Below are 17,918 nucleotides of genomic sequence, written 5' to 3'. Positions count from 1 at the left end.
TGAATACAGAAAATGCTTCACTACAAAATGTTTATTACAAATTCCTTGTTTTAGGAATGTGAAATATAGCTAAGAAAAGCAAACTGTGGGTCAAGGAGAGGACAACCAAATATGAAACATCTTATCCTGGCAATCAGAACAAAAATGGGACTTGGGAGAATAGTCATCTCTCCAGGCGTTTTTGGTGAAGATTTTGTGGAAGAAAAGCTTATTGTGATTTGGAAAGTCTGTAGCGTGTGGCCAGGCAGAAGAATCCTGGTCTTTGGAGCCAGGGCAGTGGACCTGAATGTGGCACAGGCAGCAGTGTCCCTTTTCTTCCCAGGCATTGGCAGCTCTTCATCTCGGGTACTGTGGTGGGAATCACAGCACCCTCCAGGTGGCTGGTGTTGGCCATACCACTCAGCAAATGCACTGCTGGCAAATGTTGGTGTATCTGTCTTTCAGCACCTTGGGCCTGGATTGCTGCTTATTCAGCTTGAATAGATCTAGCTTAGTGCCAGATACATGTCAGGGACCCAGTAAATGGAAGAAAGGAAAGAAGGGGGGCAGTTGGGGGAGGGAAATAGGCAGCTTTTGTTGGGCTCCAGTTTCTCATCCACAGAACGAGCTTGGCCTGGATGCTTGGAATGTTCAGCTTTGAGGTTCTCTTTCAGAACCACAGACATAAAAGTGCTTCTGATGCATTCAGGCAGCCTGCATGGAGCTCTGCCTACAGGCATAGCCCCAACCAGCACAAATGCCTCCACAGAAATAATTCTACAACACGTAAGCTTCATTCCTCTCCTCTCTGCCCTGGAAATAAAGTATCTCCCTGCTTTCTTTGCATTTAACTCGTTCTTAATGGTACATGGAATATAGTCCAGGCTCTTGTGTATGACGAGGGGGGCAAGCAACTACATTTATTGAAGCTCACCGGAAGTTGTCCTCAGGGCAAGTCTGGGCCAACATAAGACAAGGCACAGGCTGGGTGACAGAAAAGTAAAAGCACTGACACAGGTCATAGCACACGAAAACAGCAACAGCAGCAATGCACAGATAAGTCAGACTTTCAGAATTTAAAGGCTGTGAGCCTCAGCCCAGGTGCCTCCCCCGGAATCTCTAGGTGTGACTGACAGGGTACTGAGTCATCTTAGGGGCTCTCAGCACACATGGTTGTCCCAGAATTCACTCTGATCTCAATGTATGACATATAGCACATATTTATGAACCCTTAGTGAGGTAGGTGGGAGTGGAGTGAAGATGACTGAAGGTCAGGCCAGAAGATCCAACACTTGTTCCCTAGACCGTCAGAGACCTCCTGGGTTTTTGTTATTTATTTTTTACCTCTTTTAGAACAATGGAAGCAGGAATGACCCAAGGGTGTAGTTTAGAATTAGATGTATGGAAGAGGTGACTTGCTCAGTTCCACTGTTTCTAACTCTATTACTAGGGGCTAGCCTAGTGCACACTAAATACAGGGATACAGGGAGGCCCTTCGTCGGGGAGCCAGGTCCCCAAGGCCTCTCTGTCTCCAGAATCTAGGTGGTAGGGAGGGAAAAGAGGTTTTCATGGGATCCAACCGTGAGTTCCCTTGGGAGAAATGTACCTGAGGACCACACGCCAAACCTCTTGTGTTGCAGATGGACACTAGGGCTGAGGAGTGAGATGGCTTCCCTGGCAACCTGCCCTATTGCTGCAGTCCTAGGACTAGAAACCTGGCTGCCTAATTTCCCCCCTCAGTGCTTTCGCTGCTTCCTTATTAAACTAGGAATGCTAGTTTGGGACAGAGTGTAAAATTATTCTCCTGCTCCATTTCTTGGGGAATTCTCATTCCATGTTTGGGCAAAGAATATACTTATCCTGGGAAGGTAACTACATACCACAGAATTCTAGATGAGCCCAAGAAAGAATATCTTGGGTCGATCTTAGCCCAAGAATAGTGGCTGTGATGAATTCAGAGTCTTATTTTTACTTTTTGCTTTTTTTTTTTAGACAAAGGCTTGTTTGTGTGGTCCAGGCTGGCCTCAAACTCACTTTGTAGCCCGTACTGACCTCTAACGCACAATCCTCCTGCCTCAGCCTCCCAAGTGCTAGGATTACAGGTGTGCATTACCACAGCCAGCTTTAGACTTATTTTTCTTTCTTTTTTGGTACCGGGGATCAAACTTGGGTCCTTGCGCTTGCCCAGCAGGCGACGAAACCACTGAGCTAAATCCCCGGCCCCTTATTTTTCATATATATATATATTTTTTTTTTTTTCCCCTATTTTTAGTTTAACACCGCTTGCACTTCTGAGCCACAGATATTTGTTCCTTGGCCCTCCCTCTCACTCCTGTCTTTGGTCTCTGTTTTAGGAAATGTTTTTCTTTCAGCACTTGTAGCTTTCCTTCACCTCATTTACTCATTTGGCCAACTAGTATTTCTTCAGTGCCGTCATGTGTCAGGCATGGGCTTGCAGGGTGGAGTTAGAGTCCACTTCTGCCTTTCAGTAGCTCAGTATCCAGTAGAGCTGGCGATGTTCATTGGGCAGGACCAGATCCTGCTGCTGTCCTCTCTCACTTCTTCTCCACGCTCTTGAGGCTGAAGTTCAGATTCATTGCTGGTGAGGGATGCAGCATGGATTTGAACCCAGGAAGGGGACTGATGGCAGAACATTCCAGATGTGTATGCAAAAGACATTGCCTTTCTTTCTTAGGCTGTAGCCGCAGTCAGCCAGCTCATAGGAGCTCCCACTTGGAGCAGAGCAGTGTGCAGGAATGTTAGGATTTTACAGAGCTGACTAGGAAGTGGTCTCTGAACTCTGACCGACCTGGGCACTCTCTGGGCTATGCATCCCTATTGTGGTACCAGCTACAGAAGGATGAGCCAGGTAACCAGAGCCTTCGGGCTGATGTTGTCACATGTTGACTGTACCAGGCAAAGGACCACGTTTTAGAGCTATAGTCTCCTTAACTCCAAATGAAAATTTAGCGTGAGTCCTGGTCCTCACTGCGCTTGGTAATGGACACCAAAGCTGCTAGAGTGGGCGGCATCACTGACTCTTCATATCTCTTAACCGAGAGTAAGCCTTACCCTGCTTCAGAAGTTCTTGCAGAACAATTTTGTGGACCAGATGTTTTTCTCCTTAGGACTGTGAGGGCCTTATTGTCCGCTCGGCCACCAAGGTCACCGCTGACGTCATCGATGCAGCAGAGAAGCTCCTGGTGGTGGGCAGGGCCGGCACCGGTGTGGATAATGTGGATCTTGAGGCTGCAACCAGGAAAGGCATCCTGGTCATGAAGTAAGCCATGTAGGCGGAAGGGTAGATATGGAGACCCACATGAAGAGGGAGGGAAATTTTAGTCTAGAAAAGCTGAGTCTGATGGAAGAGCTTCCAGAAGGCTGCCTCGAGTCCCTAGGGATGGTCACCCTCACAGCTAGGGGGGCCCGAGGCTGGTGAGACTGAGACTCGGGAAGTCCCATAGACCCACCCTCATATAGGGCTTGTACCTCTCCAGGCTGGGAATCCCCCTCAGTGAGCTGATCTGTTTAGGGAGCCTTCTCTGCTCCAGCTCGGCCCCTTCCCCTCCACTGGTCTTTTTGCAACCAGTTTTATTAGCTCTGCTGTACACTCTTCTTCTACCTTGTACAGATCCACAAACTTTCCGCTGGGGTGACTACAACCTTTCTCTTCCAAGTGCCCCCTTACATTCTGAGACCTTGTTTTGTCTTTCAGCATTCCCGACCCAGAAGTAGGGCGGGTCTCCTTTAGAGCTCTTTAGGTGGAAACCCAGGGTCAAATGGTCATTGTCCACATATCAAGGCTGCACTGTATCTGTTCAGGCACTTAGATGGTATACAAGGCCATCCCTGTCCTCTGTGACCCTTTCTGTTCCCTTGGACCTCATTGTCCTCAAGATGGTTCCCTTCCCCCACTTTCCATTTTCTCCTAGAGGGGAGGGGCTAATCGAACGCCTGACTGAGGTCCACATCGGAAGGTAAAAATGTTAAAGGATAACTCGTCCTGCACTCTTGCCCTGGACCCAAAGTCAACCCCAGTCCTCACCTCTGCCCCCCCCCCCCCCCACTGCAGCCTGTTTGCTGGCGGAGAATGGGAAGCCTAGTGGTCTTGCAGAAAGAGGCTTTGAGAGTCCTTTTATCATCTATGGGATCACTTGAGTTTTCCTCCTCATAAACTTCATTTCTAGAGATCAAGACCCCTGTAGAGGAAGGAAGGCAAACGTGTGTTAAATTCTTTCAAAAGCACGAAAAGCCTGCAAGGAAAGAAAAAGGTTGTGTGGCAGCTTCTGCTCTCCTTTGTGTAAGATGAGCAGAGTCAGCCCTGCCCCATGTGCCAGAGAGTGAGGGGGGCTTACTTATTTCAGAACTTGAGAGTCAGGAGAAGCCAAACAGGTAGTGACCAAAATCATCTTAGCTTTGCTACTAATACAAGCCAGGCTGGGTACCTTGCTGGAGGGCCCCCTTGATGGAGAACCTCTGAGTTAGGTAGACTGGCTCAGCCTTCCCAGGCTCAGCCTCAGTAGGATCGATGGCACGAGGTGGCAGGGATTTGGGCTTTCTGTGGCCAGAGAGGTCCTGAAATGCGGAGAGGGAAAAGGGCTGAGCCATGCATGCATCTCCCAATCACGTGAGGTGCTTCTGTGCCCTGGGGGAAGTGAGTTATGGGGAGAGGGACCTGTGTGGTTCTCTGGCAGCTTCCTTCTGCATGGGAAGAGATGGCCAGGGAAAAGCAGCTCCTTTCCAGCCCCGGCCTGGGGCTGGATTATGTCAGGCAGTCCAGCACTGGGGCCTGCAGTGGGACAGTGGAATACTGGGCTGGCCCCACTGACTGATGTCCCACTTTGCTTTGGTCTTTAGCACCCCCAATGGGAACAGCCTCAGTGCTGCGGAGCTCACCTGTGGGATGATCATGTGCCTCGCCAGGTAAGTGCCTGGTCTCAGCAGAGCCAAGCTCTCCAGTACGTCAGTCATTATGACTTGCCAAGCAAAATGGCCCTGGAACCTTAGAAACACTTCAGCTGGGTGATGTGCAAACCACTGAGAACCTTTGACACTATCAATCCTCCACATTTTCCCCTCTCAACATCTGCAGTGCTGTGCTTTCTCTGGCCTCCAACTCTTGCTTATGTTCTCCATACCCTGCTGCCTGGAGCATCCTTCCTCACCTTTGTCTAGGTACCTCTGCTTGTTTTTTGATTCAGCTCTAGGGTTCTTTCATCTAAGAAGCTCTGTATGTGTTCCCTAACTGACCTATGTTCCCTGCAGATTCCCAGGGCCCAAAGGCTTATCTGAATCTGTATTATAGTAGCATGGAATGAATATCTGCTCCCTTCCTGGATTTATAACACAATGGAACTCAAATGACCAAGTCTCATGCTCTTCCTGCAAGGACTGTAGGGGCTTCTTGAAAAGAAGGGACTGCCTAGTGACCAAGTAGGGGTGGCACGTAGTGTGTAATACTATTATGTTGGGAAATAATTTAGCAAAATGAGGTACTTCCACTGAATGGGTATGCTACACATTTCTGTGATCAAGAGGAAGAACACGCCTCCCAATAAACAAGTCAGGAAACTGTTCCAAATCGCTTAGAAGATCCTTGGATGCGTAAACCAGGAGGTCAAGTCAGCCAGCACTTCTCACTTCTCTGCTCAGGCTAGAAACCTTCTGGGACCAAAAAAATCCCCATTTTCCTGTCTCAAGACCTGTTCTCTCTTTTGTGGAGGAAGGACCTGAAGAGTAAACTTTGCCTCTAACTCCTGCCCAAGATTCCTACCTGGAGCCTCAGGTATTCAGTGATACTTACTGGTCAGCAAAGAGAGGATGGGGAAGGGGAGGAACAGGGCAGCTTAAAGAGCAGAATGGTCTCAGCCTAGGAGGGACGTCAAGCCAGCCCAGAACACATCAGGGCTGAGTGTCCTCCCCCTGGAGAAACACTGGAGCCTGTTTTATTTGCACTGTTAAGTTCAATGGTCTCTTTCCCCACTTCTCTTTCTTTCCTTTTGTGTGGGGGAGGGATCTTAGCTGATTTTTATTTAATTAATTCCCTCACTTCTTCTTTTCTGGAGGTAGAAAGAAGGGATGTTAAGCCAGGAATAATTTCCCTCCTATTCCAGGACTATCTTTACTTTAAAAAGTAGGCAGAGTACTATAATACAGAGTATTATAGTTTAAAGGAAGCACCTCTATCCCACCGTTCATCCACGACCTCCCTCATCAAAGGTGCATGAAAACTAAGAAACAGGCACGCTCATTAAGAAGGAACTATTTTATTCTCATTATTGAGTGCAGTCATGTGATTCTGGGTGAGCTGTTCAGCCCCAGTGCCTCCTTCCATGCAGTTAGGAGGTTTCAATGAGCAAATGAACCGAAACATTTCCTTTGGGGCTCAAAAAACTCTCAAGGAAGAATAAGCAATCAGAGGTCTTGATAATTGGAAGATATCAAAAGTTGTGGCCCTGACAAGGTAGGAAAATGAAGATAATTCCTTGAGCTTTTGGATGGAGCAGTAGACGTCATCAGAGTTCTCTGGAGTCCTGTTCATTTATGCCTGCAAGCTCTGGAGGATTGGCCATTGTTTGGAGGAGAGAACTCGGCTGAAGTCATTCTCATTGATACCTCAGTGGCTGAGGTGGATCGGGATCTCTTCCAGATTTCTGGCTGAGGCAGAGATCTCAGGGTTCCCAAATCAGGTGTTCCCCCGTGTTTCCTTCTCCCACCCTCTCTTTCTCCCCTGACCTCGCAGACCCACATTGAGCTTGGTTTCTGGGAAAAGGACCAGGGCAGTTGGCTGTGTAGACCTGTCATTATGTCTCCTTGCTGGGCTGGGGGTGGTCCTGCTGAAGCTGTTTCTGTCTTTGCAGGCAGATTCCCCAGGCGACTGCTTCAATGAAGGCTGGCAAATGGGAGCGGAAGAAGGTGAGCAGCGGCCTTGCCCCATCCTGCCTGGGGGCAGTGCCTGAGTCTGCTCTTGGTGCTGACTTTGGCCTCTTGCCTTTTGCCTGTCTTGTTGCAGTTCATGGGAACAGAGCTGAATGGAAAGACCCTGGGGATTCTCGGCCTGGGCAGGATTGGAAGAGAGGTGGCCATCCGGATGCAGTCCTTTGGGATGAAGGTAAGAGGTCGCTGGACACCTTGGATTTGGGGCTTTCTGCTACCATTTTAGAAATGTTGGCTAGGCTTGGGAGAAGCCAAAACCTTTGTTCTGGTTGGATCTTTAGAGCCTTTTACTAAATAAGTAGTAAAGCCAGGAAGAGAGAATATTGACCTGCTGATTGGGATACTTGAATTCAAAAGCCAGGAATACTTAGGGGGGGCCCTTTCAAAGCTCTCCAGTGAGCTGATACCCCCAGTGCCTCCCAGTGGACAGAGGAGAGAGGTGTTTTGTTTTGTTTTTTTTTTGGAGAGAGTATGTTCCTATGTAGTCCAGGTTGGCCTTGAATTCACTACTGGGTTGAGCTCAAAGTCACGATCTTCCTGCCTCAGTCTCCTGAATCCTGGGGTTACAGGCATGTGTAGCCACATCTGGCTCTGAAGAGGGTTCTTGTTTCCTTATCCTTTCCCATCTTGATGTGAGGGTCTCCTGCTTTTGCTGTATCTGTTCTCCGATGATGTGTGAGGGTAAAGTAGCAAATGTACAGCTTTGCAGTCAAGGCACTGTCCTTCTGCTTCTCATTTCCCTCCATGTTTCAGAAGAGATTTAAAGGTGTTTGTACAAAGGCTGTGATAATGATTACAGAGCCCACGATAGCCAGAAGACCTCATACCTGTTTCAGAAATCATGACTGACCCCTGCCTCTTCCAACTCTGGATGCTCGGGAGGCTTCTGGCTGAGGGAAGGCTGGGATGGATAGCAGTGCCCCCCTCAGGACAATCTAGGAGACCTTGCAAACAGGGAAGGGCAGTCACCTGCAGATCTGTGCAGACAGGCCAGTGAGATGGAGGCCGCTCGCAGTGCTGGCGGACACCTCCCTGGACACTGTGGCTGCTGAGGGAATTACAGGGAGAATGGGTCAAACTGAAGCCAGGAAACCCTTAGTTAAACAGTGAGGAAAATTGTTACCACAATAGTCAGATCATCCCAGGTCTAGAAAGTTTTGCAAAATGCTGCTGTGAAATTTTACCTTTCTCCCTTGATGATGATGATGTTGTTGTTCTTCTGCTTCTTCTTCCTCCTCCTGTGCCACTTCGCCTTCCCTTTCCCTTTCTGCTTCCTCTTCCTCCTCTTTTCTTCTTTGTCTGTTTTTTCTCCCCCTCCTCTTCTTCCTCCTCCTCTTCCTCTCTTTTTTCTTTTTTGTGGTATTGGGAATTGAACCCATGACCTTCACACTGAGCTACATCCCCAGCCCTTTTTTTTTTTGTCTTTTGAGACAGTATTTCACTAGGTTGTCCAGACTGACCTCGAACTTGTAGTCCTCCTGCCTCAGCCTCCCAGAATGCTGAGATTGCGGATCTCTGCCACCACACCCTGCTCTTCCTCACTCTCTTCCTATTATTTCCATCCCTCCTTCTTTCTTAGAGTTAGAAAGAATGGTATGAGTTACCCCTTACTTTTATATTGATGCCCAGAATTTGTAAATCTGTTCCTGAGGATTCATAGCAAATGGATGGTAGCCTAGAGCCTGGGCATCCCTCCCATGACCACACTGACTGGCTTCCCTTCCCTGCTGCCCCCAGATATCTTTCCTAGGCCTCAGAACTAGGAATGAGAGATGCATTTATCTAGGTGCCAGAGAGAGGTGGCCACAGCCCAGCAGGATCTGTTGATCCTGAAAACAAAGCATGGCCTTGCCCACTGCTCAGGGGGATGGGGGAAGGTTGCCCTGAGCCACTGAGAACATTTTCTACTCTTTCTTCTTTGTGAGAGTCAAGATCAAGGTCGAGACTGTGGAAAATTGTGATATTCTAAAAGCGGAAGTCGGGTTAAGTAACCCTAAGAGCATATGACACCAACTTGGTGATCATGCAATGGATCATACAGTGACTTGGGCACAGCTGGCAAGGCCAGTAGCCATTGCATGATTCCCACTTCCCTTCCCCCGGCGCCATCATCAAACACCAGATTCCTGTAGCTCAAGATCATTCATTTCAAGTTGACCTTGGAAGTGACTGAGTCTCATCAAAGGTCCATCACTTCCTGAATAATGGCAGTGATAAGGGAGCTCATCTGTTTATCTTGTACCTCTCTGCTGCTCACCCCTGCCCTGGAGTGTCTGAGAGGTACAGGGACCTTGAATGTCAACATCAGGCAGCTGATACTTCTCAGGCATGAATTTGATCCAGAGAGATGTCTATAGCCTGCTCATTGCAGCGTTACTCTGTGTTTCTGGGCTCATGCCAAGGACATGCCTGAACATCATATTCCCACCCCAGCCTTGTAGGGTGTTGCCTTCCCTTGAGGTTTCTGTCTCTGGAGGGTTACTCGAAGTTGCCTTGATTTTGAAACACTCTTCACATTCTGAAACATGGTTTGGAGTGTCTTCCTACCCCAGTCCCTCCCATGCTGCCTGGACCTGTCACTCCGGAGCGTCCCAAGTGGGTGCTCTTCATGCTCAGCTGCTTGCCTTGACCAGGCTTGCAAATGCTTACCTGGGTCCTGATGAGTTTTGTCTCAGGGTAGAGAGATCCCAACCTGTAGCACTCAAATCTGTGTCCAACTTGTGGTCTTCCAGCTTCAGCTCCCAGAGTTCTGGGATTGCAGGCATGCACCACCATGCCCTGCCTAGAGGAATATTTGGGAGCAAATTGTGAAATACATAGTTTATAATTATCTAGACAGAAAACAGTAATTGGTATTTATTAAACATGGGTTATTTCAAACAAGCCCTCTTTTCTTTGTAAACTTACTAAACTGGTAGAACGTGAAAATTCCCAGATATCATTTACCTCGACTAATTAAATTATATTTTGATCATTTAATAAATAAATGCATTTTCCTAAAAATTAAAACATAGGTAAGGGCCTTATTGGTTATTTTCCAAATCCAATCTTCTTATGGTAATACCAGTTTGGCATGTATTACCCCCATACTGTTTTCTATGCGTTTATATTGAATGCATCCAGTTCTGTGCCTAGGCATGGTTCTGTGATAGAGAGCACAATATTGTTTGTGGTGTGGAGATAAAAATGTATGTCTTAGAATAACTCTATCTACCATGCTTTTAAACTTTTGTGTGTAGTTCTCTTGAGTGGATAAATTGTGTTGTACTTGGCCATTCCTCCCAATAATGAATATTTATACTGCTTGCAAATCTAGACTTTAGCAAGACCTCTTTAAGCTCCTGGGCTCCGTGCTAGCTCTTTTAAAGGTATTAGCGATGAGTAGAATGGACTCAGTCTGGGGGGAGATTGTCCATGACAGTGCAGGACTGTGTCCTCTCTGTCATTCTAACCAACAGCCTGGGCCGTGTGACATTCGCTAGTGGATGAAGCTAGGAGAGGTGGTCAGTATTTAAGAGTGTGGAATCAAGCTGGATATCGGTTACACAACTGTACTCCCAGAACAGGCTGAAGCAGAAGGATTGTAAATTTGGGCCTAGTCTAGACAATTTAACAGATTAGCAAGACACTGTCTCAAAATAAAAAACTAAAAAGGGCTGGAGATGTAGCTCAGTGCAAACACCCTGAGCTCAATTCCTTATACTGTAAGAAAAAAAGAAAAAGAGAAAAAAAAAGGGAATACAGATTCATGTCCTAGCAAACATAGGGAGGCTGGAAATACATTTCAGTGTTTAACATGGCAGGTCCAAAAAGCAATTAGACAAATTTTGTAGGTAGGTAGGAACATTTGCAAAACATTCTTCTGAGACAAGAAGGCGTTGGTTGACGAAAGAGGAGTGTGATTTAATGGACTCATGGCTGATGGAAAGGATAATGTGATTTCTTGGCAGCATTGAAGAAGTACGGCCCAGGTGTGTTGGCACAGGTCTGTAAACCTAGCTACCTGGAGGCCGAGGCAGGAGGATTGCAAGTTTGAGGCCAGCCTGGGCAACTTACTGACACCCTAGCTCTAAACAAACAAGCAAACAAGGAATGAGCATGTAGCTCAGTAGTAGAGCACCTGCCCAGCATGTACGAGGCCATAGCACCTTCAGTGTATTCAATGCCCCATACAGACAAAAGAATGCGTGCATACGAGAGCAAGGAAGGTGACATTTCTCATTCTCTCTACTGGCCAGCCTGCAGCTTGCTGGTGGGCTGAGTCATACAGGTCTTACACTGTGTACTGTCCTTTTTGCTTGGAACTTTTTCTTAACAGTGTTACTGAGTAATGAGTTGTAACTGTAGAGACTTAACCCCTTCCTGCTGGCTTGACCCCTAGAATGTGTTACAGGCCCAAGCCAGTTGGGAGCTGAGTCTCATATTTTCTTGCCAGAGTTTTCCCTGAGCGTCACTGTTCACCATCTCTAAGTTTGGCTGTGGCCATTGTTGTGATGGATCTGACTTAACCACAAAGGGCTAGACCTTGAACCTGATTCTTTCAGGTCCAGCTAATGTTTACTGAGGTCTGCTGTGGTCCTTTCCATGCTCACAATGACCCTATTGTCCCAGGTTTACACATAAGGAAACTGAGGCACCTGAAGGTCATTTGATAAGCTCAGGATAATATGGCTGGTGGGGCTTGGGTTGTAGCTGAGGTAGAGCACTTGCTTAGAATCCCCTGAGTTTGATCCCTAACACAAACACACACACACACACAAAGACAATGGGATTAGTACCTGAAGCTCTATTCAGTCTGGGTGTCTTCACTTCCAACCTGATGCACTTTGCCCATTGCTACCAGTGTTTGCATCCATGATCCACACGGGTTAGACAGTGCCTGTGCCAGGTAACTGTGTTCAGCCATCCCAAGGATAGAAGCTCTCAGCCAGCCTGGTACCTAGACTTCTTCCTGCAGTAGAGCTCTGATTTTCAGACTTCCCCTGAGCCTCAGACTCTGGAAAAGTGCCCAGGAAGATATTAAATGCTGGATTTTGGCCCCTGTGGCTTTGAATGCATCTTTTTTGTTTGCTTGGTTTTGTATTTTTGCAGTACTGGGAGTTGAACGCAAGGAGTGCCAGCCCTTTAAAATTTCTTAATTAATTCAATAATTAATTGGTGTTTTTGAGACAGGACCTCCATAGGTAGTTTAGGCTGGCCTTGAACATATGATCCTCCTGCCTCAGCTTTCCAAGTAGCTGGGGATTACAGGTGTTTGCCACCACTTCCAGCTTTAATTTTTATTTTATTTTTAATATTTTTATTTTTTGCGGTAGTGGAGATTGACATAGTCTCTCCAAGTCACTTAAGAGACCCCGGGTGCCTTTGAATTTGCCATCCTCTTGCCTCAGCTTCTTGAGTGTAGGACTACAGGCATGCACCATCTTGCCCAGGGGGTCCATTTTTAATATTAGGCTTCTGTTGAGGATGTTGCCGCTGTGGGAGGAGTTGACATGCTAAACCAAAACCCTTGGCCACAGTGTGGAGAGAGGGTTCTGCACTAGAGCTCTCTACCTTGAGGCCTCTGCTGTCTGCTATCCTCTGTGGAGCTAGGCAGCAGATGCGGCTCCCAGGGCTGCCTGCTGTGATTGCAGTGAGGCACTTCCTGAAGGATTCCCTGGAAAACAAACCTCCCCACCTAACCTCCCCACCTCGAGCCCAACACCAGAAGTCTGCTAGGGGTGGGTGTAAGGTGAGGAACTCATACTTGCTTCTCCCAGAGGCCCCTCCCTGAGAATCGTCTTTGAAAGACATGTGCCGTTTCCAGGACACACAGGACCCTGTCCAAGCACTCAGCTTCCGGGTCTGATGCCATTCTTTCCACCTCCCCCGGCATAGCCTCCTGCTGTGGGAACCATAATCCCTGGCTGAGCACATGCATCCCTTTCTGCTCTGGATATCTCACAAGAAAAATGAGAATAGGGCTGTTCTCAGCCAAATTCATTCCCAGCAGCTGCCTACAGATAACTGAGATTCTGTCTCCCTCAGAGAGAAAGAAGCTGAGGCAGAGCCCTGCTGGCTACTGTGGAAGATGCTTATCTGCTCCTCACCAGCCTGCTCCCCCGAAACCCCAGACACCTGCTGGCATACGAAGGGCGGGGCTTGGCCAGCAGGATGCTTCCTTCTGCCCCCTGCAGCTGTGTCCTGGCTCCTGAGAGCAGAGGAGAAACAGAGTGCTGGGTGCTGAGGGCTCACTCCGTCACTGTGGCTTGTGTCCTCTTCGTCCCTCATTCCACACAAGAAAATACATCTACATTGGAGATAATGGGATCATTATTGCAGCCAGCATCGGCCAGCACACAAAGACGACTTGTCAGGACTAGGGAAGGGATCCTGGCCCCTACGCTGGCCATTTCTCCCTCCTTACCAACATGAGCAGCAGATGACCATGTCTAAAAAAGACCCTGGGGCTCTTAATGGGCAGGGAAGGCAGACTCTTTCCCCTAAGCCTCTGCCAGTGGTTGGTGTGGGGTCACTTGGCTTTGCTTATTCTGCAAGGCTAATGATGAAAAATGTGATCTGGAACCTCAGTTATAACCATTTTTATTTTCTTTCGCAGAAGTTCTGCATTTGAAATGGAAGTTCTGTTTTACATTATGTTCTAAAATAATGTTTACCTTCCTCTAATTTCAAGAATAATTCACAGTGTGGTAGAAATCTTAAACAGCAAAGGAAATCACAAAGGGGAAATAATTTTTTCTTCCAAGAGATAAACACTGTTCAAGTTTTCGGCTGCATTTTCTTTGTTTTGATTAATCCTGGGTTTGTTTTTGTGTAAGCTGGGTTGGTTTTCCTAGGTGTTAAGGGGAATTTCTCTTTAAGTGACTTTGAATCACTGACTGTTGGAGCAGGGGTGACTGAAGTCCTTCACCTGGCTCCTGTATTCAGTGTGCCTTGACACACAGTTGGCAGAGCTGGGTCAGGACTTCTGGCGCCCCATGCATTCTGGTGTGCTTCGGGGGCCCAGTGTCAGCTGCCTGCCTTCCTGAGGACATCCATGGGATGCCTTTGAGAATCACAGGGCTCCTGTACCTCTGTCTTTCCCCCAAATCAGGGTTGTTGACAAGGACTGAGCTGGAGAGAGCTCTTGTGAAGCCTGCTGGGTAGATCAGGCAGAAAGCCGAGGCAGACCTCTGTGCCCGGATGTTGACTGCTTGGCTGGTGACCTTGAGGCGGCACTCCTTTTGAGGCTGGTGTGAGGGCATCCAAGACTGCGCTGGATGCAAGAGACATGTTTGCAGCTCCTGTACTCTGCTTTCTCTCTCACACGGGCTGTGGCCTCCCCGTTCCACTTTTGAGGGCTCAGATTTGGGAAGAGTGGCTTGTCTGGGTTCCCTGTGCTGCCTGTGGGACTGCACTGCCTGCTCGTGGCAGTCAGTGTACCTGCTGTTGCTGCTCCCCCATCCCATACCGACCTTACCCTTATCCCCCCTCTTCTCTTCTGTAGTCCAGCTGCCAGCCTGGACTATAGAAGGTGGGCACTAGGAGGGCGGCCTCTGGAGTCAGGATACCTGACTTGTATTCTGTGCCAGCTCTGTGACCTTTGCTTCAGTTTCTCAGTTTCTGTAAAATGGGAAACAATGTTTACCTTAACCATCAGGCATGAAGAGGTGAAAGCACCTGACACATAGTAAATGCTAAATAAATATTTGTCTTTATTGGTGATGAACTTTAAGTCCTTTCTTCTGTCTGAGCTTTCCTGTTCTCATCACTGACATTTGATGACCTGGTGTCAGTTTCATGAGCCTGATGTAACTTACACCCCAGAGCTTCTTTCTTGCCTGCTTCTATCTCTTGGAAGTCAACCTTCCTGCCTTCCAGAGGCCCCAGGAAGTTCCCTTTATTTGGAGACCCCACCCCTTCAACAAGGTTCTCTCTTGGTGCTTCCCTGGCCCCATTGTCTTTATGTCTGACCCGCATCCCCTGGACAAGTCCTTGCTCCCCACCCTGATCAAACTTTCCCCATTAAAAAGATCTGCCATTAGCCATTTATATCTCCATGTAATCTTAGACAGTAGGTTATGCAAATTGGTCAATAAATGCAAATTATTCAAAGACTAGTGACATTCTAATCCCCATTAAGAGAAATTTCAAAGAGAAACACTGTACCCTCTGCTGGTGTGTCAGCCTTTGTGTTTGACCCTCATCCCTAATGATGCATCCTTGTGTCATTCCTGATCCTTTGTCTACCACCAATGCCTCCTCCATCACTTCTTCTGCCCTTGCTCTAAATAGTTAATGTACCTCTTTCCTGGACATTGGATCCCTAGCTGTGCCCTCTCGTGTCCGTTTCCTGGTGGCATCCTACGATGATGTCACTGCTCCCCACATGATCGTCTTTCCTCACTGAGGGTTCCTATCTTAGAGCTTCCAAGCACCCCCTTGTCTAGCCATGCATGGGCTGCTCCTGCATCTGCTTGTGGTTGGGGCTCTAAGGCAGACAAGCCTCCCGTTGCTCTGGCTGTGCCCATTCCTAATTGAGCAAACTCTGCTTCCCTCAGCTCTAAAGCAGGCAGAAGAGCAGCAGCAAGTTCATTGGACTGTGAGAGTTAAACTGAGGGATCAAATTAAGCTTAGCATGGTGCTTACATTGTAGTAAATGCTCAATAAATGGTTGCTGTTGTTAATAACAGTGCTAATAGTTAATAATGATACTTTTCTCTTTCACATCTGATCAGACGATAGGGTACGACCCTGTCACTTCTCCAGAAGTCTCAGCTTCCTTTGGGGTCCAGCAGCTGCCTCTGGAGGAGATCTGGCCCCTCTGTGATTTCATCACTGTACATACTCCTCTGCTGCCCTCCACGACAGGTAGTCTGTCGCTACCTTGTGGGTTGGTAACAGGGGCCACAAATCAGTTAGGGAGTGTGCCCTTAGTCTGGGCCTTCTGCAGACACTGGTGAGCAGGTTTGGAGAAAGGCTCTGTGGGTTGCCTCTGCATTAGGTGGAGGAGGGGTGAACTAGCTCGAAGTGCATGGGTGCTCTAAGGATGGGGAAGCACTAAGAAAGAACCATGGTCTGGACTAGTTGGGAAAAGTAGGGCCCCAAACAGGAGATCTTCCATGGGGCCACTAGGGAGGAAGGAAAGAAGGAAGCCCCAAGAGGTGAGGGCAGGCGGGAGACTACATCAGCCTCATGGAAAGCTCAGATAGAAAAAAAGACATATGTTCATAGTTAATAAAGACAACATTTATTTAACACTCAGTGTGTGTAAGATGCTTTCATATAACTCATACCTGATTCATTCAGTACCATTATTACTGGAGCTTGATGTAGGTTCAAGCTGTGGCCCATGTGGATGCTTCCCAGAGCCCCTGAAGGGCTTTCTGAGTCTTTTGGGCCCACTCAAAAGCATTCACACAATATCTGGGATGTTTTTAAACTGAGTCTACACCAGATCCAGAACTGGGAACTCCTCCCTCTTGAGTCTCTGAGAAAGAAGAAGTTAGAACAGAAAGGCAGCTGACCAGCAGGAAGAGGCCTCAGGGAGGAGCTGGTTCAGAGGAAGGCAGGGCCCCTGGGGCAGAGCCAATGTGGGGTCCAGGCATCTTCGCAGCCATCAACTCTTCTCTTTTTTCCAGGTTTGTTGAATGACAGCACCTTTGCCCAGTGCAAGAAGGGTGTGCGTGTGGTGAACTGTGCCCGAGGAGGGATTGTGGACGAAGGTGCCCTGCTGCGGGCCCTGCAGTCGGGTCAGTGTGCTGGAGCTGCACTGGATGTGTTCACAGAAGTAAGTACTTGCAGCCCAGTGTGGGAGCACAGGGGAGAGATGAGGAGCAGGGAGGCCCGGGTCAGCGGAAGCCCAGCATTTTGCTGTCTCCAACATCAATCAGAAGCAGGGAAACTGTTGCCAAGACTATAACTGTGTGGTCTGAGGAGCTTTTGCAGAGCTTGGTACAGAGGTACATGATATCTGCTGCAAATTCAGATGTTTAGGTTGGGCGTAGTGGTGCACACCTGTAATCCCAGCACTCAGAAGGCTAAGGCAAGAGGATTGTCTTGAGTTTGAGGCCTGCCTGAGCTACATAGTGAGTTCAGGCCAGTTTGAACTGCATAGCGAGACCCTGTCTCAAACACACACACACACACACACACCCCTCAGATGTTTAAATAGGACCGTAGTACTGATCTTGGGCTTCTGAGACTGTTGTCATGTTGATAACTTGGGAAAGATGGAGTGGTAGATGAATGAGATTGAGGATTTGGGTCAGGAGAGAGGGGAGTTTAGTGGATTGTTACAGGTCCTTGATTTAAGTGCAGTCTCATGGCCAAGAAGAGAGTTTATCCAGCATCCATTGGCATTCCTCTTCTTTCAGAGAGACAAAAGCTAGAGGACACTACAGTTTTCCCTTGGACTCCCCAGGGTGGGCTGCTCTCCCAGTAGATGCAGAGTCAACCTCATAGCAGATGACATGCAGAAGAGAGTAGTCCTACTTGCATACTCCTTTTTTTTTTTTTTTTTTTGTACCAGGGATCAAACTCGGGACCTTGCACTTGCACAGCAGGCGGCAAAACCACTGAGCTAAATCCCCAGCCCTTACTTCCATACTCTTTGTCCTTTTCCTCAAAGATCTTGCCCCCAGGCCGACATGATGGTGTACCCCTGTAATTCCAGTTACTTGGGAGGCTGAGGCTGGAGGTTCACAAGTTGAAGACCAGCCTGAGCACTGTAGTCAGACCCTGTCTTAAAATAAAAATAAAAAGGCTGGGGATATAGCTCAGTAGTAGAGAACCCTTGGGTTCAATCCCTGGTACCACTAAACAAACAAATAAATATCCTGCACCAGCATCAAGGATCCTCACAGTGATTTAGGAAAAAGAGCATAAGCTTTTGGGTGCATAGGTTACTAGCTATGTGGCCTTGGCAGATTACTGGTCCTCTCCAAGCTTCTGTAGCCAGTGTCTTCCCAGCCCAAAGAGCATAGTGCATTTTGGTTTGTACTCCCGGTCATATCAGCTCAGTC

The 17,918-nt window shown here is 48.0% G+C and overlaps 1 protein-coding gene across 1 annotated transcript in view; it reads left to right on the top strand.

The window, feature by feature from the left end:
• The window catches only part of Phgdh (phosphoglycerate dehydrogenase), a 40,769-nt gene that overhangs the window by 11,553 nt on the left and 11,298 nt on the right, over positions 1–17,918 (top strand). The window contains exons 2-7 of the mRNA XM_004853852.4: positions 3,108–3,259; positions 4,837–4,902; positions 6,840–6,894; positions 6,992–7,090; positions 15,633–15,765; positions 16,536–16,684. Coding sequence (XP_004853909.1) covers positions 3,108–3,259; positions 4,837–4,902; positions 6,840–6,894; positions 6,992–7,090; positions 15,633–15,765; positions 16,536–16,684 — 654 coding nt within the window. The remainder of the gene's footprint in view (positions 1–3,107; positions 3,260–4,836; positions 4,903–6,839; positions 6,895–6,991; positions 7,091–15,632; positions 15,766–16,535; positions 16,685–17,918) is intronic.

Source organism: Heterocephalus glaber, unplaced genomic scaffold (genome assembly GCF_053883595.1).
Source record: "Heterocephalus glaber isolate CG9 unplaced genomic scaffold, H.glaber_assembly_v1.0 deba00001442, whole genome shotgun sequence".
Classification (NCBI taxonomy): Eukaryota; Metazoa; Chordata; class Mammalia; order Rodentia; family Bathyergidae; genus Heterocephalus; species Heterocephalus glaber.
Note: the sequence above shows the minus strand (reverse complement) of the source record. Positions and strands in the feature narration are given on the sequence as shown.